This window comes from Gallus gallus, chromosome 1, assembly GCF_016699485.2.
Source record: "Gallus gallus isolate bGalGal1 chromosome 1, bGalGal1.mat.broiler.GRCg7b, whole genome shotgun sequence".
Taxonomy (NCBI): domain Eukaryota; kingdom Metazoa; phylum Chordata; class Aves; order Galliformes; family Phasianidae; genus Gallus; species Gallus gallus.
In genome coordinates this window covers 120,493,761-120,518,217 of record NC_052532.1, presented here as the reverse complement: position 1 = coordinate 120,518,217, position 24,457 = coordinate 120,493,761, and the positions used below count along the sequence as shown (strand labels likewise).

The following is a 24,457-nucleotide window of genomic DNA, read 5'->3' as shown; positions in this document are numbered from 1 at the left end:
CTGCCTGTGTTTAGAAAGGAAGGCCAGAATAACGTAGACCAGACAAGCCCATTGCCAAGAGAATTGCAAATGATAAAGCAAGTTGGCCAAATACTCAGATCAAGATCAATCTCAGCAAACCTAAAAGTCTAACTTCATTCTTTCAGAGCAAAAAGACAGCATGCACAAGGAAGTGGCAGACATATCCTGACTTCTGCAAAGCTTTTCACACTCCTCAGATGAAGAAAAACATCTGAAAAGGCTGAACTGCTTCAAGAACTGCTCTCCAACAGTAGTTATTAATCATTTTCTCAGGCTGAGAGGGTATCTAAATAGCAGCAGCCTCTGCCCCATTCCTAACTGATGTTTTCATTAGAAAATTGGATGAAGTACAAATTACAAAACCACAGAATCTGTGGACATTACTCAACTTCAACAGAGATGAGTTAATTACTAACTTCAGGGAAGTGAAATTAAACATAAATTCCACTCCATCAAAAAGAGAAGAAGGGGGAGGGCGTAATGTCTGACTGAAAAGTGCAACAGAAAACTTTATGGAGGTTTTAGTCTAATATGGAATAAGTATGTTCCTGATTCAAAGATAAATGCCATTTTCAAATAGATATGTATATATAAAAATATATAATATCTAAATATATAAATATTATATATATATATATAACAAGATCTAGATAAAGATATGTTTGGTTTTTCTTTGGCTTTTGTTTGTTTGTTTTTGTTTTTAAATAACATTTCTGAGGAACTTTTTCCTAATTTACAGAAGTGGATATTGGTTTGGTGGAACAACGCAACACAACGGTCAATCTTTCTACATATAAAATGTCTTATAAAGCCTGCTGCAATCAATTGACTGGAGCAAGTACAAGAAGGAACATTACTTGCAGAAAATACGATTAAATTTGGACATTATGTAGCACTGCAGAAGCCCTGTCTACGGAGACCACTGAATCTCTTTCACTGGAATTTGAAGACTACATTAATCAAACATCAGTTCAGCAGGGCGTGAGCATTCTTTATCCTGTTTCACTAGCACACGGTTGGAGTAGATGACCTACTGGCCTTCTAGTAACAACTAATACAATAAGGCTACAAGAAGTGCGTAGTATTTCATTATATTTATGAAAAGAGCCACTAATTCTGGGAGGATCCAAACTTTCAGCTACAATGAAAAACACACTAAGCAGCAAACAGAGATAGAATGTCCTTTTCTCAGCATCAGTGATCCTTTCAACAATGGAAAGATGACATCTTAGTGTCTTGGGGATTATAGTACTTGGCATACTTAAGTGAATGTACATTTTCCATCTAAGAAAAAGAAAGAAAATAACCTATTTTTGAACTATTTCATTAGAATGTTGGTTCGGGCAGGGATCAGTAACAAATCTACGCCAAAAGCCAAAGAAGCTAGATGCTGTATGATGGAAGAAAGATTTATCAGTAGCCCTAATACACTGATCATCCAAAGCTCTTAAAAAAAAAATAAAAACACAAAGCAAAGTACATCTGCTTTATTAGCTCTGCTCCTTCTAAAGTGGAACGATAGCACATGAAAGCAAAGAGCTTCCCTAATGATTAGCCATTAGGTACACAGGGATTTCCCTGCCAGATTTAGATGCTCACCTGAGGGGTAAAAGCAAATATTTGGTTTCTTATCACATACAGCTTGGAGGTACCCAGCACTCCAATGTGTCGGTGTGGTCGTCCACTTAATTTCATGTTCTCATTCCGACCTGACACGAGGAAAAAAAAAATCATCTAACAATTCCTCTCTGGTTTTCTGCAACAACCATCTTAGACATGGTTCTTAGACAAGGCAATAGATAGATAAGCATGAGATGCTACAGAGTGGTGTGTTTTCGTAGCAACCATCAATACAGTAGCCAGGGTACTTCAAAAGCCTGATTAAAAATTAAAAGTTTGGCTTCACTGACCATGGAATTAAGTATTATAATCACATTCATTGCTTAGCACCCAAAGCTTCACCACCAAAAGTTACAAGTATGTGTTTTTAAAAAACAGACCATCAACAAGTAACAAACTGCAATGCTTTCATTATAGAATTTTACAATTCTTCACTTTAAAAGGCTGAAGAACAAATTTTGATTCCTTTCACGGGGTTAATAAGCCCCACTCTTCTCACTGGGGCTCATTAGCTAGTGTTCTGCACTGCAGCTTTCACTCCAACATCCAGGAGGTGACCTGAATCCATCTGACAAGGAACACAAGCCCAACAACTAAAAGCCTGAAAAGAAATCCTTGTCAACATTACCAAAGCAGTCACTGTTGAAAACAGTACATCTTTGTGTCAAGTTATCCTACTCGCCCTACTAGCGAACGAAAGCTATTTCAAACTTCTACAGAATAACGGCAAACATCAGCAAAACTTATTAGAAGTTCCTTGTAATAAGAAAACAAATCATTTTCCCAAAGCAGTACATACAAGTTCCCTTCTTCACACATAAGGCTCAATTTCTAACACTTACTCAAAGGCCCTCTTACTTTCTGTAAAAAAAAAAACAACAACCACATAACATTGAAAAACAAACAAAAATGTAAACTATCTTCTTCCACATTATCCATAAAGTACATTACCACAGAAACATGCTCAAGACTGACAGAGAAGCATGATACAACTAGCCTTCCTTGTCCATACTGCAAAGGAATCTACCAATGCTGATCTACTCCATCTCAATTTTACTTTCTAGTAACAGCAACAGAATTGAGTTGTGACTTTTTGGCCTGCTTAAAGTAGTAGAAGTAAGTTCAATTAAGGCAACAAATTTTCACCAAGACCCCTTTCATTACAACAAGTATTATCAGTGGTGGCTGAAGGTTTATCAGAACTTCAACTTAACTAAAACAAGTTTGAGTTTTTGTGCATTTAGTTAATCAAATTGGCAGGCTCAGAGGGACCACAGGCCTCTAGGGCCATTGCTGAGGAACTGGAACTTTATTTAAAGTCCTGGGGCTATAAAAGCCTTAACGGCTTCCGGATTTGCAGGCAGAGAGCTTCTGTCAGCTCTATTCAGCTCAGGGTTGGAAGAAACATTAGCAAGAACCTGACAGCCTACAGACTTCTCTTTAGAAGTAGCTCCTGCAGAATAAGAAGTCAGTTTTTAAGACAGTTGTTCTAATTTTGTTAACCTTCTTTACACAAATGTGGGGCTTTATTTCTTCTTGGTTTGTCTGTTTTTAAATCAAAGAAAACAAGGCAGTGTGTAAGAACCATAAAAATACCCAGTATGGCAATAGAGATATTTAAATACCTACCTAGCATGGTGTAGAGATTACTTAGGATGCGAGCTGGCTGCACTCTGAGTGGATGGATATCAGCAATGCTCTGAACATTGATTCCATGGTCTTGCAAAAGATTCTTAATTTGATTAGTTTCTGCCAGAACAGTTACTGCATAACAGAAAACAAAAACACTAGTAAGAGCCAAAGTTATTCTTTATAACTGACTGCCCTTACTGTCACCTCCCAGCTGTTCTGTAGTTGTCTAAAAATGCACAAAGGATTTACTTCTTTCTTAATTTATGTCTTCATGAGATCTAATAGGATGTCAGAGAACTTTTGGCTCTCTGCTTCTCCATACATATTGTCATTCTGTTCCATTCTGGATTGTGTGGTAGCTCAAGTTGGAAGGGACCTCACAAGGTCTCTAGTCCAACCTCCTGCTCAAAGCAGAGCTAGTTCAGAGGTTAGATATCATTTCTCTCCAATTTCACACAGTTTGAACTGTGCAGTCACTTTCAAGGGATGGCGCTTTTCCCCCACAAAGCAAGGGGAAACCCTACTTGAAAATCTTTGTTTTAATACAGCACAACAAATTATTACAGCTAGGTCAATGGTGAATAAGTATGTTAGGATTATGACAATAAATGTTCCAAAGGCAATAAAATGGAAGAGGTAGGAAAAAAAAAGTCCCAAGATTGGAGAAATTCACAACCCAAGGCCTGATTTTACAACTCGTCCTATATGAGGTTTTGCCAGTTGTGAGCTGGCTTATTGTTTGGGACTGATAATTCATACTCTCTGCATTATAAGTAGCAGTCAAAGAATGCTAAAAATAAGCGTGCGTTTATGCATCTAAGGGAAATTACGCATTTTAGAGTAGCAAAATGTCACCACTATGACAACAACAGGAGATAAACAAGCTTTTGCTCAGCTTGCAATACCACTGATGAAGGCTGCTCCTGCTAAATAAGCTGATTACTTTTCCAGACTGACGCAGGCACTAGGAAAGCTTTTATGCCCAATTAGTTGGTGTTTGCCCTCAACTTAAGTATGTAGTTTTGGCTGCTCCTGTACTGATGAAAGCAGCAGACGCACCCTGAAGCAGCCAAAAGACAGCTCTAAGTCTGGCTGCCCTCTGCTCTCTAGCTCACTCCTCACCTCTGTGAACACAGATCTGCCCCACCCCTTGCTTTCTTGGGTCCTCTGAAAAGAGGCTGCACAAATCCTAACTGAACTGAATGGTTTCCTGTCAGCTCTTCTCCTTCTGCTGTTATCCATCATGACCCTCCTTTCCAATAAAAGATTAAGTCTATCACTTTCCAGTCTCCGACCAGTCTTAAAATCATAACAAGTGTTTTTTTTTTTTAAGGGTTTGTTAAAGCTGATCTTTCCTCCTAAAAGAAAAGCAGCTTGACAAACAACCACTTTCTCACAGTATCACCAAAGCATCCATGTGCCATATAAATATCAGTATCATTTTAAAACATGTCCCTCTTCATTCCCTTGAATAGGGACTTCACCTTCACATAATCCAGTTTACTCAGAATGTTAAAAGAAAAAATCCCTAACCTTGTACCACAACATCAGGTTTAAATCCAGTGGAAAATCTTCTGTTTAAGGGATCTATTTCACCTGCAGCCAGAAATCCCTAGAAAAAAAATACAAAAGAAATAAAAGAGAAAGGAGACAAACAAAAATCAAGTAAAAGGCTTTTGATAAAGATTTCTAGAAGATTTCTTAACCAATTTTCACATTTTATCAGGAAAGCCAGATTAAAGTCTGGTTTCCCCATCCCACCCACTAAGTACGTTCAACAAAAACTATTATAGTGGCTGTAATACTTGGAACAATGAGAAAATGGTTATGACTGACACAATCTGCATATCCATATTTTCTATTTTAGAGTTGCAGCAAGTGATGCAGTGTCGCCAGGCCAGTGATTTTTCTGCAGTTCCTCAGGGATACTCAGTTGTTCGTTTCCAAGTCCATACCTAATAGTGGACAATTCTGTAGGCGTCTTATGCTGCAGAATAAGGTGCAACCCAGTGGAGCTGAAATTGCAGAATCCTAGCTCTGGAACAGTCAAGTCAGTTTGGACTCTGTATTTCTTGAGCATATCCAGCCCACCTGGCAACTTACTGACCTTGATGAGAAACAGACAACCTAGCGTAATATAATACACAGATGGTATGTTATCCATAATATACAAATAAGCTCCTGAAAGCTCAGTCACCCCTCCATGGTTTTTCCTGGAAAACACACTGACCCCTACCTGACAATCAAATTGTGCTTAAGGCTAAACCAAGTCAAAATAAGATGAAAAAAACTCATCTGCTACACAAGAAATAATTACCTCTGCTAATAAGCAGCTAAGGATGTACAATGACTGGCCCCAAAGATGAGGCAGCTTTCCCACTGGGACACGATCCACTGAGTGAGGATTTTCATACTCCTCATCAACCTGGCAACAAAAACACAAACAAGAAACTTATCTTAAAGTTCCGAAGAACAACCAATAACATAGAAATATTTGTACAAATATAGTCTATCATCTACCCTTTCTAACCCACTATTATTGACATCTCTTGATTTTACTTTTGAGGCTGCACACTACCTGGGACCACAACTATGCTTCCTTTTCAATACACCACTCAAACAATTGAAGCTGGAGGTTGAATGAGGACTCTGCACACAAGTATAGCTTTGGTGTCAGGACCTCCCCTTTCTTCTCATCATCCCTTTGCTTCCTTCCCTTTGGGAAGCTTGATGGGGATTGCATGAGCTTTCCAGCTCCTTGCAAGGTGATTCTTGAACTTCACTGCTGCCTACCAAGCTTTTTGAAGGTGCACCTGGAAGTGCTTTCCAAAAACAAAGCCTATTCTACCCTTCTTATGTTAGCAAGAATGGTCTATGGAAAAATAAAGAGTAGAGTCTCTTAATTTTGGCAGACGGAAAAACAAAACCCCTGACTTGATCTTGCAGTATACAGATCTATTGAGGGAGGAGCATACAACCTCCTAGATTACATCTTTATCAGGAGCCATTTTAGAATTTATAAATGTTAGGCAAAAATTACACCATTTATTTGGCATATTCTTCCGATCACAGTCATATCAGAATTCAGAAAAAGGCTCCGTACTGTTGTACATTTGCTCCCAACAGGAAGGTAATTCAGAGCTTCAGCCTTAGACCTGTAAGACATCAGCTGTTGGTACTCCCTCCCTAAACTCAGACCAGTCCAGAAGGCTACACACCCCCAGTGGGGGCTGAGAAGTCTGGCCTGGGAGAAGTTGGCAGGGAGAGACATAAAAGCAAGTAGCATGGAAGGGGATACAATCTTATCCGAATTTCTCCATCAGAAGACAATTGGGTAAAACAGTGACAGAAAAGATGGGAAAAACAAATAAACAAACAAAAAACAAAAAATAAAAAGCACACTAAAATCCACCATAAATCCTGATTCATCTGAAACCTATTTCCATCTCAATTGCTCTGAAAAACAGAGAGCACAAACCACGGGTAGAATAGACAAGCAGAATAGTCTATACTTTACTTCTTTGAGATTCAATTTCTAAATCATCAGCAGCACTTCTAAAGTACACCTTATTATAAGGGCTTACAAATTTTAAACCTGCTCCAGAACTTCCAGAGACTCTTGGATTTCTCTCTCCAGGATATGATCATTTAGAAGCCTAAAGTTAACATTTCTCAGTGGGAACTGTGAGAAGTTGATCAGTGCTGTGAATTGTTGGTTTTTTTTGTTTGTTTCTGTTTTGTTTTAATCACTGACTTAGATTTATGAGCCACTGGAAAGTGGTACACTGATCTTTATATCTATACTTCACATACTGAAGTGGATGCTGCATTTTCACAATACCTTTTCTGAAGGGACTGCGTATAGTTCAGGCATTAGAACTATTCCATTCTTTTCTCTAATGAGTATTCCTTCCAAAGCCTCTCTGTACTCTTCTACCTGGAGATATTTATAAAAGAAAATTGACAATATACTCAGCAAAACAGAAACAATAAAGTTATAATTTTACTACTTCTCTGTTGAAAATTCATAAAAAATAAACAATAAGGGGGAGAGGGGAAAATGGATCACAGCTCGCTGGTGGAAGAAGAGGCTTCAAATTGTCAGACATTGTTCCAAGATCTCAGTATTATCATTCTCCAAAGCATAAGCACCCATCTTTAATCAAAGACAAACCACTGAAGCACAAAAATTATTGCAATCGAGAAGTCACTAGAAATCCTGCATAAAATTTGATCGTGATAATGAAGTGACATGGAAGATGTTAGGACTAGCAATATCCATTACAAGTGTAAGATTTAAGAATTGTTAGCTCTCTACCAAGCACACTTGTGTATGATATATGATATTCTGAATCCAACTTTGCAGGACTGGGAATTCAGTTTCTCTTAAAAACTTACCCTAAGGAAAGCTTTAAATAGACGTAAATCAAGTAAAAATACCTATGTTAAATGAACATAAAATCCTCTTGTTCTTGCATTGCTGGACAACATTATCACAGAACTAGAGAATCATTAAGGTAGTAAACGACCAAGATCACCCAGTTCAACCACCAACCCATCCCCAGCACGCCCACTATGTCCCTCAGTGCCACATGTACACAGTTCTTGAACACCACCAAGGACAGTGATTCCACCACCTCCCTGGGCAGACAACTCCCAGGCCTCAGCAATTCTGGTAGGACTGTGAGAAGAGCAAGCAGAGTAAGACAACCAACACAGAGTTAGCCACGGCAATCACCAGGACACATAAACAGTCCAAAATACAACAATTTTCATATTTTTTTTTAAACCAGATTTCTTATTTTGTCCCATTTCTTAACACTCCCATTCTAAGTTTTAAATCACAGGGAAGCTGTTTTGTAGCACTACCAGCACCTGGCTCTGAAATTCTATTCCTGCTTATACCTTCCTGAGGAATAATCTCTAGCCTAATGCACAAGCTAAAGTACCCACACATTCATGTCATGGTACACTAGTATTGTCAGTATCCTGTCCTTATCCACTCTTGTTGAATGATCAGGGTGCTTATTTTCTGCATGGTTGCTGCCACTGCAATTAGGCTCATGAAGCAGTAATTGTTGAAGACCAGACACCACCATCGGAGTGTTACAAGCAACTATGTTTGAAGTGTGGGAACTGGGGCCAACTGTCCATTCTGAGCACCCCCTACCACAGACCACCTGCGTACCATAAAAGCAATCAGGTACATAATGTCCCAGATCACCTAACTAAATTCTAGAGACTGCTTCTGGAAAAATCATTTTATCAACGTGACTGAAGTTTCAGTTAATTCCGATTTTTCTCCTCATGGAACAACATTACTTCTCTCTCCACTGGACTATTTCTACTGTGTTCAGCAAAGCAACCCATATTTCTAATGTTAGTAAATACTTCACTGTATTTACACCTGTTGTAGAAAGGTATGGTCTGAAATTCCTTGCTTCGTTTCTGATGGCATTTTATTTTTAAGAGGTTTTATTTAGTAATCATAGTCCCTTTGCATACTGGGCAACTTTAAATCACATGTATTTGTTACTTCCTTCAAGCCATCAAGCTGTGGAGCTCTTGATCTGAATACATTTAGTCCTCATTACTTGCTGCTCTTTTAATTTATCAGTGTTCTCCAGGAACTACTAAAACCTTTGAAAGGTTGTAGCTCCTCTGACCACCGAATGCTTGATAGAGCAAAGGCATGAAATACATTAAGGAATCATCAATTAACCTGCAAAATCGGTTAAAATGAAATGGTTCCTGATAAGGGTCTAACCCATCCCAAACTTCCCTAAATGTACGGAAGGACTGAAAGAACTATTAACCTTGTTCTCAGCAGCCAAGCCACAGAGACCAGGGAAGACAGAAGCTAGACTCATCTCACAGTAATTTGGTGAGACATCAAGGCTAGTGATAAAACAGAACCAGACAAATAAACCACGTCCAGATCAGCCCAAACCCACCAGCCAACAGAGCCACTCAACCTGACAGAGAAAGGGCAACCCCTCCCTGTCCCACTGTGGGTAACACTGCAGCCTTTCCTGTGATATGAACTTCCCAGTAGGGTCAGAGTGGTTGGAGACTGCTTCCACCCTACTGTGTGAAACCCCATTGAGTTCCTGTGAAACTCAGTGATTCCCAGTGCTGTCTGATGTCAAAAAAACATCAACATTGCAAGACATTCAAATAATAATACCTATCACACTCCAGCCTGAGTAACGTGAAAATAAATGCTTCATCCACATCCTCACCCAGCTGCTGCTATCTGTCATCTACACAACTACATAATATGTATGTATGCATATAGTAAAGGGTTCCGCCAATAAAAAAAGGGTCATGGGGACTTTCTAAGGTGGTAACCGATAATTAAAATAAACATAGACAAAAGCTACAAATTATGGGGTGTAAACAGCTTTGCATTTCCGTTCTAAGCCATTTCTTCTCTCCTCACCTGAATTTTGTCCTCATTAAATACTCCATCAATTAAGAAGTATGTCCAGAACACCGGCCACTCGCATTCAATGTTCTCAAACAGCTTGAGCTCAGCAGGATCATAGTGCAGTCTGCTTGGATCCTGGAAATTCAATCATGTTCTTTTAGTCACAGTGCTAAATTAGTCACTCAAACTCCATACACAATGAAAGCCTATTTTATATAAATAATTTAAACCAGGAGAGTAATAAAAATACAGCAAAAAGTTTCCACATAGCCTCTTCATTTCTTTCTTCATATTCATTCCCAGACTTTTTCAATTGGTCTCCAGACAAACCAGCCCTTCTCAGACTCAGAATCTAGATATCACCCAAATAATCTTGCCTCTGCCCCACTTTGTAGATACCCTGGAGCATCTCAAAGGCAGTTCTTTTCCTTAGGCACCATAAGCACGTCTAAGGGTTAATACCTTGCAGAATTATGAATTAATTTATCTCATTAATAACTGGTGGTCTTTAAATCATTAGCCTCCTTCAGACATGAGTCCTTCCCAAGATTTACTGGTTTACTACCAAATGTCTTAATAATGATATGGAATTTTCCCCTTGATGTAAACAAGACAAAACAATGCCAATTAAAAAGAGATAGCATTCTTCCTAACAGCTACTGAAAATAGACATCAGAAATACCTCTCTGGGTGTCTTGTAGCCATCTCGGAGAAAGCGACAGCAGCCATAACGGCCCTATAAAACCAGACAAAGTTAAAGAAATCCTCACATACCATTTTTCCTCACAGACTGATATTGACATCTAAGTTTTGAGTTTCTACTGCCACTCAGGGATTTTCCTCCCTCTGTTCCATGCATGGACCTACCAAGTCTGTCAATCCTAGATTAATTAGGATTTTCAACTGAGAAAAAAGGTGCTGCTTCTCTCTCCTTCTGAAAAATACAAATAAAGGAAATCCTTACCTGCAATTTGGATATGATTTCACTCTTGGTCACATTAACGAGGTTTATATCCTCCACTGCAAAAGCTGGGTACGAAATGATAGAGAGAAGGCCAGCATCTATTTCCTTTGACGTGGATGCCCTTGGCAACATGGAGTATAGTATAGACTGAGCAAAACACAGAAGAGAGAGATATGAAATTATTTACTGTGTTCAAAAGACTATGTAACATGCAAATAGAATACACAATTTGCAAATGGAGAGAACTCATTGCATAACTATTTTAACTGAGTTAACATGAGAATGTTTCAAACCAGACACTTTCATGTGATCTACTGTAAGCAGGGTGAACAGCGCAGTCTGAAGTCACCCATATTAAGTTTACAATTCAGTTAATCATCATTTCAATTAAGAACAAAAAGGAAAAGGAGAGGGACTTTCTTCTAGCACCAGAAAGAAAAGACTGCTTTTTACCTGACAATGTTCTACTTCATCAGGAAGAACATGAATCACTGATTTGTGCCCTCCGTGAGCTCCAAAAAGATCTAATTCATCAATTGCTTCCAAAGCAGCCTTCAAAACAAACAAACAACACCCACACACACAAAAATACCATTAAATATCTTTTAAGCCAAGTGTATACCCTAGCATCTGAACTGCTCCTCTGAAGGTTATTAGGCAAGACAGAAGTTTGCTCTGTAGATACTCTTTCCAACTTCAACAGGAAGCATGTCAATACTTCAGAAAAAGTAAACAATATTTTTGCATTTCTACTCATAGGACCCAGGACTGATGTGCTCTTGACCGTTCTTACAATTAACAGCCAATGCAAAGCAACAGGAAACAGTGCTTCTGCTGAATAATACCTGAATAATATTTAGCCATAAATGCTTCTCCTGTTCCACATTCCAAAATAACCCCTCCATTCCAGTGGCCATTTGTGGCTCCGACTAGCAGAGCTATTCAAAGAGGAAGGCTTGCTCAACATGCTCTGGGAATCAGCCTCTGCTGGTGCAGGGAAGAGCATATTGCCATCTACCTCTCTTTCTGATCACTTCCCAAGGGAAAGAGAGATGAGATGTCTGCTTTCTGCGTGCCTAATAGCCAACCAGCCAACAGAGAAACAGCATGCCCTGTCTTTACGAGTGAATCAATACATCTCATATGTCTCAGCTATAATGTGTATGCCTAAGGAAGACATGAATAACCCACCCATTCATCTCTGTGCACCCCTATGTTAACCTGGAAGAGTCCTGGCATTGCTGAGGTGGGTCCTGGCTTGCTGTGCTACACAGGGTATGGGTCAGGAAGAGAGCAAGGAGCTTTCCTTTTAAAATCCTGTTCACTGTATCTATCACATTCTTGCCTCAATGCTTCTGCTGCATATTTTGCAGTCCCCAGAACAACTGTACTAAGGCCCTTCAAAGTAAGTCACTATCACAATGATTTTATGCTGGATATTCAATTCATACCCAAACAAAAATTCTTAATACAATTAGTTGGCTGCTGCCAAGAAGGCTATGCAAAAGAAGCCACTGGGTTCACTAGAACTATTCAGAATGAGAACAGCCACAAAAGAGGAGTCAGAAAGACATGCTCACTTTGGCCATCCCTACGGAGCTTGCGTTCAGTTCAGGGATGCCCTGGTTTGTCTTATCACCACGTTCCCAGATTCCATAATCCTGCAAAAATAACAACATTAAGAAAAAACTGGCATGGTTACATACACAACCGGTATTTCCCTACCTCGCCTCCACACGCACAGGCTCACCACAAAACCAGAACCTCGTAGGAAACTTGTTTATCAGCCTTAAAAATAAAATAACAAGTGACATCCAAAGAGCTCCTCTGCATATTTAACAATGAGAACATAAAAATATATCCCAGAAGGATCACATCTGCAATCAGAAATCACATTCTCCATAGAACACACAAAATCCTCTAACCTGCATGCTTCTCCCTGTGCCTCTGCAACTCATCACTTTCCAAAAAAGTTTGATAACACTCTGCTCTTTTTAGAAAGGCCCAGGAGACATTAGGAATTGTTATTAACTACTACTGTGATGATAGAGCAACCATACTTCATCCAGAAAACAGCAAATCCCCCCACAGCTGTCCCACCACCTCCAGAAATGTTGCTCACAATGTAATGACAAATTCTGACATCCTCTGATAGAAAAAGAAGATCGTGTTTTCAGTCACCATCAAGAATTAATTTCCCACCCACATCTAAGCTGTGTTCAGATGTCTTACACATAAATAACTACTTACAGCAACTTTGTAGGCAGCTTCTATGTAAAAAACAAGATTCTGAATAAAGGTAACTTCATCAAGGGTGAAAATAATACGTAACCCTAAAAACAAGAGAAGAAAGAAATTACATTATATTAGAGCTATTTCCTCTTCAAAAAATTTCAAGCTTTTGTATATTCGTTACCAGCTACCAGCTACTATTCACAGAAATCAATGAAAGACTCAGGTTGATTTCAAAAGGAGCGGCAACAAGCCTCAACATTTGCTGCTGATAAACTACTTCAAATGCCACCAATACACATCATCTGTTTCAAAGACCAGCCAAAAAATGCCCTCAGTGGAAACACGGCATTCATACACCATGGCTCCAGAGCAGAGAGATCTGAACCAGCTTCAGCTCCTGAGAACCAGGTGGCCCAGCTCCAGCAGCAGCCGCACCATCTGCTTCATGCTCTGCCAGGAGACCATCAGGAGAAGAGCCTTATCCTCACACAGGAAGAGCATGGTTGCTATGAGCAGAAAGCCAAACAATGACAGCAAGAAAAGGAACACAGATGGGACAGCGGCACCTAGCTTGATGTAGTCACTCTGAATAAACCCATTTGGCCATCAGACACACAGCTCTTCTGTGACATGGCTCTGAATTGCTCATGAATTTGTACACCAACAAACCTTAAGGGAATGGACACTTCCTGGGCAAATGTGAAATTCTAACTAACACACATCTCTTTTCCTTAGAAATACTATTTTCTGTGCAATAACTAAACAAAGATGTTTGAAGCTAGTTACATTTTCTTTTCTCCTTTCTAATTACAAGTTCAATACGAAGACTGTAACAACAGTCAAGGCTAAAATACCTTCTGCTTACCTGATGCAGTCATCTGCGCCAAGAAGAGCAGGTAAAGGGATGTGGCATCGACTTGCAGGTGTCCCCACTGATCATCTCCGACCACTGTGGCACAAGTAGCAGAGTTGTACTTGGCGTGTAGGCAGTCCTTGGTACTCTGCGTGCGTTTGAACTTCTCTACCTTATCTACCTGAAAAGCACCACAGATTTCAAATGTAAAACACTTCAGAAGAAATCCTCCAAACAATTTCACACCACCTTGTCTTAGGATAGGCAGAAACTTAAGGTCCTAATTTTTGCTACTTCAGCATGCTTTGATAGATCAGAGTGCATGAACTTTAGACTCTGCCTAAATCCACATCTCTTTGGGAAAGAGTAAGCTTAAATTATCTTGCTGAGTTCAGATCTTAGTTACAGGTATGCACCTTTGCAAAAATCAGTTTGCAAAGGCAACACTGTGATTTGCTGCAAACCTGATTTTAAAAAGGTACAAGCATGATCAAGAGCTCGGCTCAGGCTAACAGCAATGTATGTGCTGAGTTGCACCATGCACACATACCTGTCTCATCATGCACTGTAAGAGCCCCCGCATCAGCTTCACAACATTCTGCAGGAATAAAGCAGACCAGTGACACTCCTGTACTACCAGCCCTATCAGTTGTTAAAAACAACATGCAAAAGTCACAAGTTCACATCCCATGTTAACGTCCTCCCAAAGGCAAAAAATAATCTGAAATGTTTTAAATGCCCTTTAAAAATAATATTCATTAATTAATTTTCTGTTCTCATGCTTCTATTTAGGAGAACTGATCATTTTGCAAAGGCCCCCTCTAGCATGCAGAGTAACCTGCGCTCTTTCTATCTGGCTAAGGAAGTAAGAGGAATGTTACCCATTATAAGAATAGGCATATGGATTATCTGACTGACGGACCCAGGCAACACTGGTAAATAACTGCCAGACACAGACACAGCTGGAAAACCTGTGGAGTCTCTTCATCTCTTTATACAGCAAATAGATGACCAATGTGAAGAGACTTCAATGTGTACAAAGAGAAGCACAGAATAAGCATTAAGACAAGATTTCATCTTAAATTCCAGGAAATTATTAAGGCCTAAAAATATAATCACGCTTTGCCTTTTTTGGTTCTGACCAAGCGTATCTATACACCATATATGATTTCCACGGGACTAGGCTTGCTCACATTTCAAAGACAGCTGCTTTAAAGGGTGTGTTTCTCCTTAAGGGGAAAAATAATAAATTGCCATTCTATGATACAAGCAACCTAGGTTTGAATTTCTGCCCCACAACACACCTCACGAAGGATCTCACAGTTTAACCAGAGAGGCTTCTAAATGAGGGCATAAAATCTCTCAGAAGCACAGTTTACAACAATCTGCCAAACAATGGGAGTTTTACTCCTACCAGTTTCCTTTTGGTATATATTAATTGAGATGTTAGCCTCTCCGTTGCTCAGTTCTCCAAATCTCACCTCCTGGGGAGCTGCTAGGAACACAGACCGCTCTGTGTTACACAAACACTGCAGCCACAAGAGACTATATACCACGCTGGGAAAACAGCGCCACATCCTAGACGTAGCAGCAACGCAAGCACACCAAAACAATGACTATATGAAAAAAAGGCAAAACATAGCATAGTTGCTTTGCACTGAACTCCAACATACCTGCTCGAGCTCATAGGCCTTGGCCTTGTCCTCGTCCCGGTCTGCGTTCTTTCGGTAGGCCATGCCAAGCCCCCACACTGCCAGGATGCTATAGACATTGTCCCGTACCCAAGCATCCTTATGGTCCGTACCAGCTGAAAGCAGCCCTGTAACTGGGTTCTGAACACGGCAGAAAAGGCAAAGAACAAACCTTGTTACCTGAAGTCCCATCTGTTAAGACAAACCACTTCTTTCCATACCAAAAGGTGTGGTGGGAGGAGGGAAAGAAAGGATTTCAGGATTTCATACTGGTTGCACAATACGGCTTCTCACAGTTTTGCAACAGAGACACCCTGTCCTTTCCTGAACTCACACGTGTGAAGTGCAAAATTTATTTATTTGAGCACTTCAGGACACAAAGCTTATAGAATCCAGCAGGGCACCCTCACCCACCCAGGATGATGAGCTACATGACTCGGTGACAGGTAAAACACAATGAAGAAATACAAATCTAAATTGTGTGTATTTGGAAGGAAAACACGGTACTGAATTAACATTTGAAACTGAGCTGGGATCTGCCCTTGTCTGTGTGACTGTGCTGTGGTACAGTCTTGAGGAAGTAAAAAACCAAACAAAATTGCTTCTCTTCTAGGAAGTGAGCAATGATTCTGCCTATTAACTCACTCGGTTTATGGAAGCTAAAGCATGAATGCATGCAAAGCCTTTTTATGTTCCAGTGCAGAGAATGGCAAATGCTGACAGCGTTCAGTAGCAACACCGTTTGAAAACCAGAATACTGCACAGTCTCTTGCATCTCAAATACGTCACAACATTTTTCACTTAATCATTAATTCCCGTTGCCTCGCTGCCATTAACTTTTACGCTTGTTTCTCAGCTGTGTGTTCAAACAGAGCAACCGTTATGAAAGCCAGATCAATTGCTGTGACAGGAACACCTGACCCCTGCCCTGTCTGACACATCCTTATCAAAACGCAATGTTCCCACACACACTTCACGTTCTCCAAGCCACATCTCGGAGAACACGAGCTCCGTCAGAGCACAGCAGCAAGCACGCCTAATCCGCACGTTTCATGTGCTGCTGGATGCCGGGCACAAGGTCACCTCCGCACACCAGGGCTGTACAGCCCTGTCTCAGCGGCACCTCTGCTGCCTGCTGCTCTTCTGTCTGGCTGCTCACAGGACGCGGGAGGCTCAGCTCAGGCCCAGCTCCCCGGCAGCTGCTGAAGGAGCCCAAGGTCATCCTGCAGGGCCAGGAGAGCAGTAGGGCGCAGCTCCCACAGCCCACCATGGTGAGAGCCCGGCAGCGCCGTCTCACGCTTGCTCACACCGCATCCTTGCTTTTTGTTGCTGGTAGGTTTGCAGTAGTTCACATAAAGATAACAGTTCACAGGTGTTCGCAGCTTGTGCCCACTGAAACAGTCGATGGTATAAATCTTACCAACCTGTGGGGCTTTGGGTGCTCACCTCTTTGGTTAGAGTTATAGAATCATGGAATCCTTAGAGTTGGAAGGGAACCCTGGGGGCCATCTAGTCCAACTCCCCTGCAACGAACAGGGACACCACAGCCACATCAGGTTGCCCAGGGCCTGATCCAGCCTCACCTTGAAAGTCTCCATGGATGGGGCATCCACCACATCTCTGGGCAACCTGTGCCAGTGCCTCACCACCCTCACTGTTAAAGATTCTTTCCTTATATCTAAAAATTTTTCCTTATCGTTGCTTTGCACTTTCTTCTAAGTCACGGAGATGAAGTGCATTTGGGACTATGATTCACACAAGAAGCCCCGCTGCCCTTCTCTCTACACAGGGAACCACGTTAAGAGAAGCATGACAACGCTGTACGTGCCCCCCACCCTCAGCACACACACCTGAAGCAGGCACATCAAGCAGACCGCACGATGCTGCGCAAGCTGCACGGGCCAAAGCACGGGGACCGGTGACAGCTTCTCCCCAGCAGCGCTGACACCTGCACTCCCCGCTCACAACACGGGCAGGCCGCACCGGGGAGCTCGTAGTGCTGCAGGTGCGGGCCCGGCTGCCGCAGCCCGGGAAGGGCTGACAGCCGCCTTCACCCGCTCGCCCCGACCCCGACCCCGACCCCGACCCCGGCCCCGGCCCCTAGCCGCTCCCCCGGCGACGCTGCCCTCACCTGGTGGCAGAGGATGGTCCGCTGCACCAGGCGGGCGTAGCCGTCCAGGCGCACTCCCGAGTTACTGCGGCTCCTCATCGCCTCGCCTCACCGCCCGGCAGCGATGGGCGCGCCGGCAGTCGGAGATGGCGGCGGCCGCTTCCCTGTGTGCGCGGCGGGAGGTGCGCCACCCCTCCCAGCTCGCGGCCCTTCCCCCTGCCGGCGGCCGGGCGGGGCCCTACGCCGCTTCCCCTCAGCGCCCGCGGTCTCGCCGCTACCCGGCGGAGGGGAGCGGTCTCGGCGGCACAACGGCGGCTGGGCGGGGCGGAGCGGATCGGAGCGGGGCAGGGAGCGGTGCCACTTTCTCCCAGATAAAAGGTTGCTATGGCTACGCTGCTGGCGGGGCACAAAAGTCCGAGTACCGAAGGGATACGTATTCTGTAGAGCACAATACAGCTTAGAGTTGCAAAGCTTTCTGTGAAGTAGCAGGGACTGGAAGCAGAACAGCCACGGAGTTGTGCAAAGCACAATATGGCAACTTATTTAATCACTTTTTTTGTCTTTTTGTATGTATGACCTAAGAAGGAGGTTGAGCTAACCCAAATTTGCTTAGGCAGCTGTTCGGTTCCCACGCCCCCTGGTGAGCAAGTGCTTTTTCAACGCCTGTATTGATGGCATTCAGTGGTCTACACTAACAGGCCGCTGTGAGTGTGAAATTTTACTACAATACACGTATGGCAAAGCAAGATGAAATTCCCATGCCTAGGAATAAATCAAATAAAAACGATTAAAATAATCCCAGCGTAAGTTACGGTGCAAAAATAGAAACAAATTAAGACTCCAAGCTGTGGCTGTGGAATGTACTTTCTAGTACGGAATTGCTGAAGCCAAACTCAGCCATGTCCTGGAGGAGGCTCAGGGGAGACCTTATTGCTCTCTACAACTGCCTGAAAGGAGGTTGTGGTGAGGTGGGGGTTGGCCTCTTCTCACAGGTAACAGCGATAGGAAGAGAGAACGGCCTCAAATTGTGCCAGAGACAGTTCAGATTGGATATTAATACAGATTTCTTCTCAGAAAGAGCAGTGAGGCAGTGGCACAGGCTGCCCAGGGAGGTGGTGGAGTCACCATCCCTGGAGGTGTTCAAGAACTGTGTGGATGTGGCACTGACAGAACATGGTTAGTGGGTATAATGGGGATGGGTTGATGGTTGATCTTAGAGGTCTTTTCCCACCTTAATGATTCTATGAGTCTTTTATTCGTGGCATACTTATGGAGTTTAAGCAGACTGGAGGGGCAAGCACTGACTGGACAGACTTATGTCAGGCCTTTTCTCTGCTGAAGACAGATCTGCTTGAGCCATGAAAGGTAAAACATGAAATGGACACAAAAAAGCAAGGGCCATGCTAGCACTTTCTTCAGGAGGTGACATACTCCAGCTCACATCAGTTGAAGAACTGTAGCAATCCAGTATAACGACACATTTACCTAAAAGACAAAATTTATGTATTTTGTGTTTACTTGCTGTAAATTTATTGTTTGGTTTTTTTACAGTTGAAAATATAAATACAAGAACATTAAATACATTTACAAGAAACAGTGCAAAGGCAATTCGCCAACAGTTAAAGCATTCACAGAAAAGCTTTCTAGCTACTAGCATTCCAGTACCTTCTTTTATTAACATGCAGTTAAAACCTTGTGGATAAACACAACAAATGCTTTGAACTCTCACTTTAAAGTCGTATTCTGTCTCAGACATAGGTGACCAAAAGAATCCAGGCATTGCATTTAGAACCGCATGAGTGTTTAGTAGTGCGGAGGTTCAACAACCAAGCCAGAGCCCCAGAAAGGTGTTTCACCAATGTATTTTGTTGAGAAGTGTTTCCAGGGATCCCTACTGAGTCCTCTGGGAAAGCAGAACCCTTTTCTCCCCTCCAGTGTGCATCTGCCTTAAAAAGCCCCTCTCCAGGCATTGGCACTCTGCAACATGGCACTGGCTTTTCTCTGGCAGTATCCAACCTTTCTGCAAGAACCCACGGAGCAAAAGCAATGGTCACAGCTGCACACTTGTCTAAGAAACACGCACAACCTGTGCTCACACTGTTCAGAAATCTTCACAGTGCCGTATGGTTCTATTTTCTTCCAACTGCTGCATATGAGGAGCCAAAAATCCACCTTTTTCAGAGAAATATCACAGAGGGAATTAAATGATGATTCAGGAATTAACTGAGGTGGGGCCTCAGAATTTGGTTTGCCAAGAAAGGACCAAAATACAAGCAGAAATTGATTGTAACTGCTCAAGAGCTGCCCCTTAAAAACAGCCACACAACAAAACAAACCATTTACTAGGCTACTACATATAACAGCTAGCATTACTTTCCGTATTTATTTTATTTAAAAAAAAAATAACACTTTTTTTTTTTTAATCACTGCAGATGAGAAATGGCAGTGTGTTTAATATGTGGAACTCAAGATAAAATATTGAACCTGGTGAAATCAACGGCAAAAGCTCCCACTGACTTAGTCCAGCCACTAAGATAACTCAGCTACGTTTAATAACTTACAGGTGACTTTATCACTCCCTCATTCTTAGCGCTCTACTTTGATGACGTGCAGTTTCTCTCTGTGTTGCAGTGAAAGAGGACACTTAGGGTTAAAAAGTAACGGTATTCACATGTACAGTTCTGTCTCTGGGAAACCACAGTAAGTGATTTCACTAACTGAACACATTAACTTCTGTATCATTCCGTTAATTATTTCAATTAAAGACAAATGCAAAGTACAGTAAAAGTTAAAACAAAATATCAATTGTTTTTCTATACAAAAGAATATTTAAGTTTATATTACAAGAAATAAATACAAAACTGTCACTAAGATATTTAAAGGCTGGCATTCTCCTCCTTATGTACAGCACTAATCTGCAGCTCTAACATACAAAAAGTTGAAGACAGCATAGCTAACGTTTTTAAAGGTAACATACACGTTGTAATTTCCTACATTTATACGTTACTACTATGCATTATATCCAGATACTTAGTTGTACTGAAAAAGGTCTAAACAAAACTTTCCTTTAAGCGTAAAAATCCTCACAAATCTCAAATGAGGAATCAAAACAGAAATGTGCCAGCTGTAATTCGACATCCAAAATACCTTGTCAGAACAGGAGCTTCCTCCCCATTTTGTTTCCCAATTAATAATTGTCTTTGTCAAGCCATTACGTGGCTGCTTGCAAGTTTCAGGACAACATATTAAATACGATCAGTCTTTGGTCTTCTCACATTATGTAAAACTGCTGAAGTAAATCTCTACTTCATACTGTAAAACAGTGTTCTGTTCATAAGGAAATCACATTTTCTCAGTGGAAGGTAGGCTTCCCCTCTTTGAAGTCCTTCTAAGTGAGATACGGCTATTTTGGCTGCCAGTGTCATCCTTTTCTTGAAATACAAGGTGTTTGCCTGAAAAGTCTTGAAGACACACATCACCATTCTGCACACTGAAGGAAACACCATTCTTCTCACTGGAAAGATGGCCTGTAGAAACAAAAAGTGCATCCCCTTTCAGAGAACGTCAGAATCACAATACTTTCCAGTGAGTGCAGGAGTTCACGCTATCTCATTTTATCACCGCGACAACTTCAAGATGAGGATTGTTCTGTACGCATTCGGTATATATTTATTCTGTGTGAAACAAGTAACAGACCTGGGAGACCTTAATACACTGTACACACAAAAAGATTTCACATTTTCAACCACGAAGGTCACAATTCTAAGAATGTAGACTTAGACTTGGAATCAGTATCACTACTAGATAGGATGCAAAATACTTCTAACTCCAGTTTTGCATTAGCTATAGTTAAGTTCAAGCTTCTGAGTTTTGCCATGGATATGAAATAAACTTGGAGTAAACACGGCAGTTTTGTTTTTTCCTTTGAAATGCATTCAGCTTGCAACATTGATTTCTGGAGAACAATCAGAATATGGCCTTGGTCCAAATACTTTTGCAAGCCATATATAAATTGAAAATCTTAAATGTTTCTGTGTTCCTACAGTGAACATATGTAATACCACTCCCAAATGAAGCCTCTTAATGGACTGGAACACCAGCTCCACAAATGCTCAATCCACTGGATAGAATTTCCTCCATCTCTGCACTATGCTCTAGATAATTTTTCTGAGAAATAGGATTTCTTATTATAAATATTTGCACAAATGCTTTTCTTCATTTTATTTTTCCTTTTTCTATCCTTTTTCTTTCCCAGAGAGTAGGTAAGTTTAAGAGATGTGCCACCATCCTGATATCACATCTATCACAAGATGGAATAAAATATCAAGATGGGAAAACCCAAAACAGAACTAGTAGTTCTTCTGGGAGAGGATCATTTTAAACATGCAAATTGAGTTCACAAACACAAATGCAAATCTGTTATTTATAACAGAATTAATCAAAACACACAATTTGTAGTGTTATTTGTGTTACCATTTGTATCACTTCACAAACATTGCCATGACTGACTACTGAAATCTAACGAAAAGACAACAGTCAGTGCAGAATCTCATTCCATTTAAGGTTTGGGGAAGAGAAAAACACCAGTGAGAAACATCAAGGCAGTGAAAGATGAGTTAATTACGGGAACCAAATATCTGATCTTCCCTGGTACATCTGACAAGAAAGGCACTTACAGCAGCTTTTGGTAAATAACAGCCTTACTAATGAATATTACCTACTATCTGATATGTAAATCAACAGACCCAATAAGTATAATATGGATACTTTAAACCTTTGTTTACCATCTCCTAAACCAGATGTGTGATATTATCTGTGAGGAAATCTGAAATATTTTGACCTTATATTATTATTGACCCTATGTTATATTATTATTATTAATATGAATAGTAATTCCTAAAATGATAGAATGGCTTGGGTTGGAAGAGACCCCAAAGATCATCAAGTTCCAACCCCCCTGCCACAGGCAGAGCCACCAGCCTCCACATCTGATGGTCCTAGACCAGGTTGCCCAGGGCTCCATCCAATCTGGTCCTGAACACCTCCAGGGATGGGGCACCCACAGCCTCTCTGAGCAGCACCTCACCATTGTCTCTGTAAAGAACTTTTCCCTGACATCCAACAATTGGGCAGCGATTCACTTTAAATTAGCAGGAAAGAGCACGGCATTGCAATGATACATACCATTTCCATTTGCATGCACTGAATAATCATTATTCATTAGCACTGTTGTAGAATTAGTGGAGTTACTGTTTGACTGCAAGGAATTGGAAGAACTGGATACCCCTTGGTTTACAGTCTGCTTCTTTAAACCATTAGTAGCAGTTCTGCTCCAGTCTACAACAGATAGATATTAGACAAAATTGGGCAACTCACAGAAGCAATAATGTAGTTTTCTAAACAGAATATACTCTGCAAAGGATATAATAAATCTTGATGTTTACAATTATTTGTATCTAGTTTGTATTTTTTCTCTTTAACCCCTTCTTAAAGCAACAGGCTCTTAGTTTTATGACTGTGTACCAGATCAGAATTTCCCAGCAACTAAAGAAATGACTGAAAAGCATACAGCTTTATGAGTAGTCAACTACTGAGTAACAAAATAGTCAAACCTATTTCTACTTGTTGTTGTTGTTGTTTAAAGTTTTCTTGTGTTTTTCTGAACTTGCTGGCAAAACTACAATTGACTCAAACTGTAACAAATCTTAAAACTTCTAAGCATGATCAAAAGTCTTCTTCAAAGACATGCCCGTGTACTGCAGCAGAAGAGACCAGGCTGCAGTTAATAACATACTGCAAGAACTACATTAACTGCTATCTTTAAAGAGTATAATTTCAGAGGTTTATACTTTGAGAAATAAATTATGCCTGCAACTAGAACAACATAATTTATTGAATTTAATAAAAAAAATATATTATGAAATGCTAGGAACTTTGTGCATAAATTCTTTGGTAGAAGGAAAAAAAGTACAACAAAAACATTTTCATGCTTACCAGAGTTTTCAGCTAGCCTGAATTTTCCACAGCACAGATATCTTCTCCACTGCTTCCGGACATTCTCCTTTGTTACACAATAGAAGATGAAAATGAAGAACCCTGCAAAACAATGACATCAATGATAAACAACATTCTGTTTTCTTTCATTTGTTTTTAATTTCTAATCAAAAGCTTTCTTTGGTGAAAAAGTTCACAACTCTGAACACTGAGGAGTACTATTCCACTGAACACAGATGGAAGGAATCGTACACAAATGCAGCAAGAACAAATATAACCAAATCCACAAAGTGAATAAAGTTTCTCCTTTCAAATGTGAAAGGAAAAGTTCTGTGGATCCTGAAGTTTACTTTGCACTTTCGGAAAAGAATTCAAAGCAATTTCAAACAGAGAGTGTGATATGGCACTGGGAGGCTATGCAGTTCTCTCAGTACATGGTATGATACTGCTCCATCTGTTAACCAGTTTCCTGTTACCAACCATAACAGAACCAGCAGTGCTTATAGATATAGATATATTATGGAATACTAGCTCCTGGAGCATCATTACTGAACTTTCCAAAAATAAAAGGAGCTATTAATAGGTCACAAAATCAATGATACGTCATTTAGAGTATTTGTACAAAGAAAATAAGGTGTACCTAAAATGTTAGATAAATGGTTTCCCCTTTACAACAACTTTAAATCCTAATATGCCAGTATCACATGACAGACTTTACCTGCTTTATATTCACTTTTACTGACACACTGTGGAACACAAATCTCCCTGCTTATAAGAACCCCTCTCCCCTGTTTTAAGAATTGAACTTAGTCTTTGCATGATTTTCCAGCTGCAATGTGTCCCTAAGAACATAAGTGTTAAGCTTATAATGAGTGAAAAAGAACATGAAAGAAAACTAACTACTGAG

The 24,457-nt window shown here is 40.8% G+C and overlaps 2 protein-coding genes across 5 annotated transcripts in view; both read right to left on the bottom strand.

Moving 5' to 3' along the window:
• The window catches only part of PHKA2 (phosphorylase kinase regulatory subunit alpha 2), a 37,046-nt gene extending 19,324 nt beyond the window's left edge, over positions 1-17,722 (bottom strand). For 2 of the 4 annotated variants that reach the window (XM_004934687.5, XM_416811.8), the window contains exons 1-15: positions 17,578-17,722; positions 15,429-15,587; positions 14,306-14,353; positions 13,768-13,936; positions 12,918-13,000; positions 12,248-12,328; positions 11,121-11,219; positions 10,668-10,814; positions 10,386-10,439; positions 9,716-9,838; positions 7,115-7,210; positions 5,591-5,698; positions 4,807-4,885; positions 3,271-3,405; positions 1,621-1,730 (exon numbers count right to left, since the gene is read on the bottom strand). In XM_004934687.5, coding sequence (XP_004934744.2) covers positions 1,621-1,730; positions 3,271-3,405; positions 4,807-4,885; positions 5,591-5,698; positions 7,115-7,210; positions 9,716-9,838; positions 10,386-10,439; positions 10,668-10,814; positions 11,121-11,219; positions 12,248-12,328; positions 12,918-13,000; positions 13,768-13,936; positions 14,306-14,353; positions 15,429-15,587; positions 17,578-17,655 — 1,569 coding nt within the window. In that variant the 5' untranslated portion in view covers positions 17,656-17,722. The remainder of the gene's footprint in view (positions 1-1,620; positions 1,731-3,270; positions 3,406-4,806; positions 4,886-5,590; positions 5,699-7,114; positions 7,211-9,715; positions 9,839-10,385; positions 10,440-10,667; positions 10,815-11,120; positions 11,220-12,247; positions 12,329-12,917; positions 13,001-13,767; positions 13,937-14,305; positions 14,354-15,428; positions 15,588-17,577) is intronic. The other 2 variants (XM_040647938.2, XM_040647939.2) reach the window with 1 other exon arrangement.
• A 1,332-nt stretch (positions 17,723-19,054) lies between these two features.
• The window catches only part of ADGRG2 (adhesion G protein-coupled receptor G2), a 53,581-nt gene continuing 48,178 nt past the window's right edge, over positions 19,055-24,457 (bottom strand). Inside the window, exons 27-29 of the mRNA XM_025146580.3 lie at positions 23,551-23,652; positions 22,741-22,893; positions 19,055-21,083 (exon numbers count right to left, since the gene is read on the bottom strand). Coding sequence (XP_025002348.2) covers positions 20,899-21,083; positions 22,741-22,893; positions 23,551-23,652 — 440 coding nt within the window. The 3' untranslated portion in view covers positions 19,055-20,898. The remainder of the gene's footprint in view (positions 21,084-22,740; positions 22,894-23,550; positions 23,653-24,457) is intronic.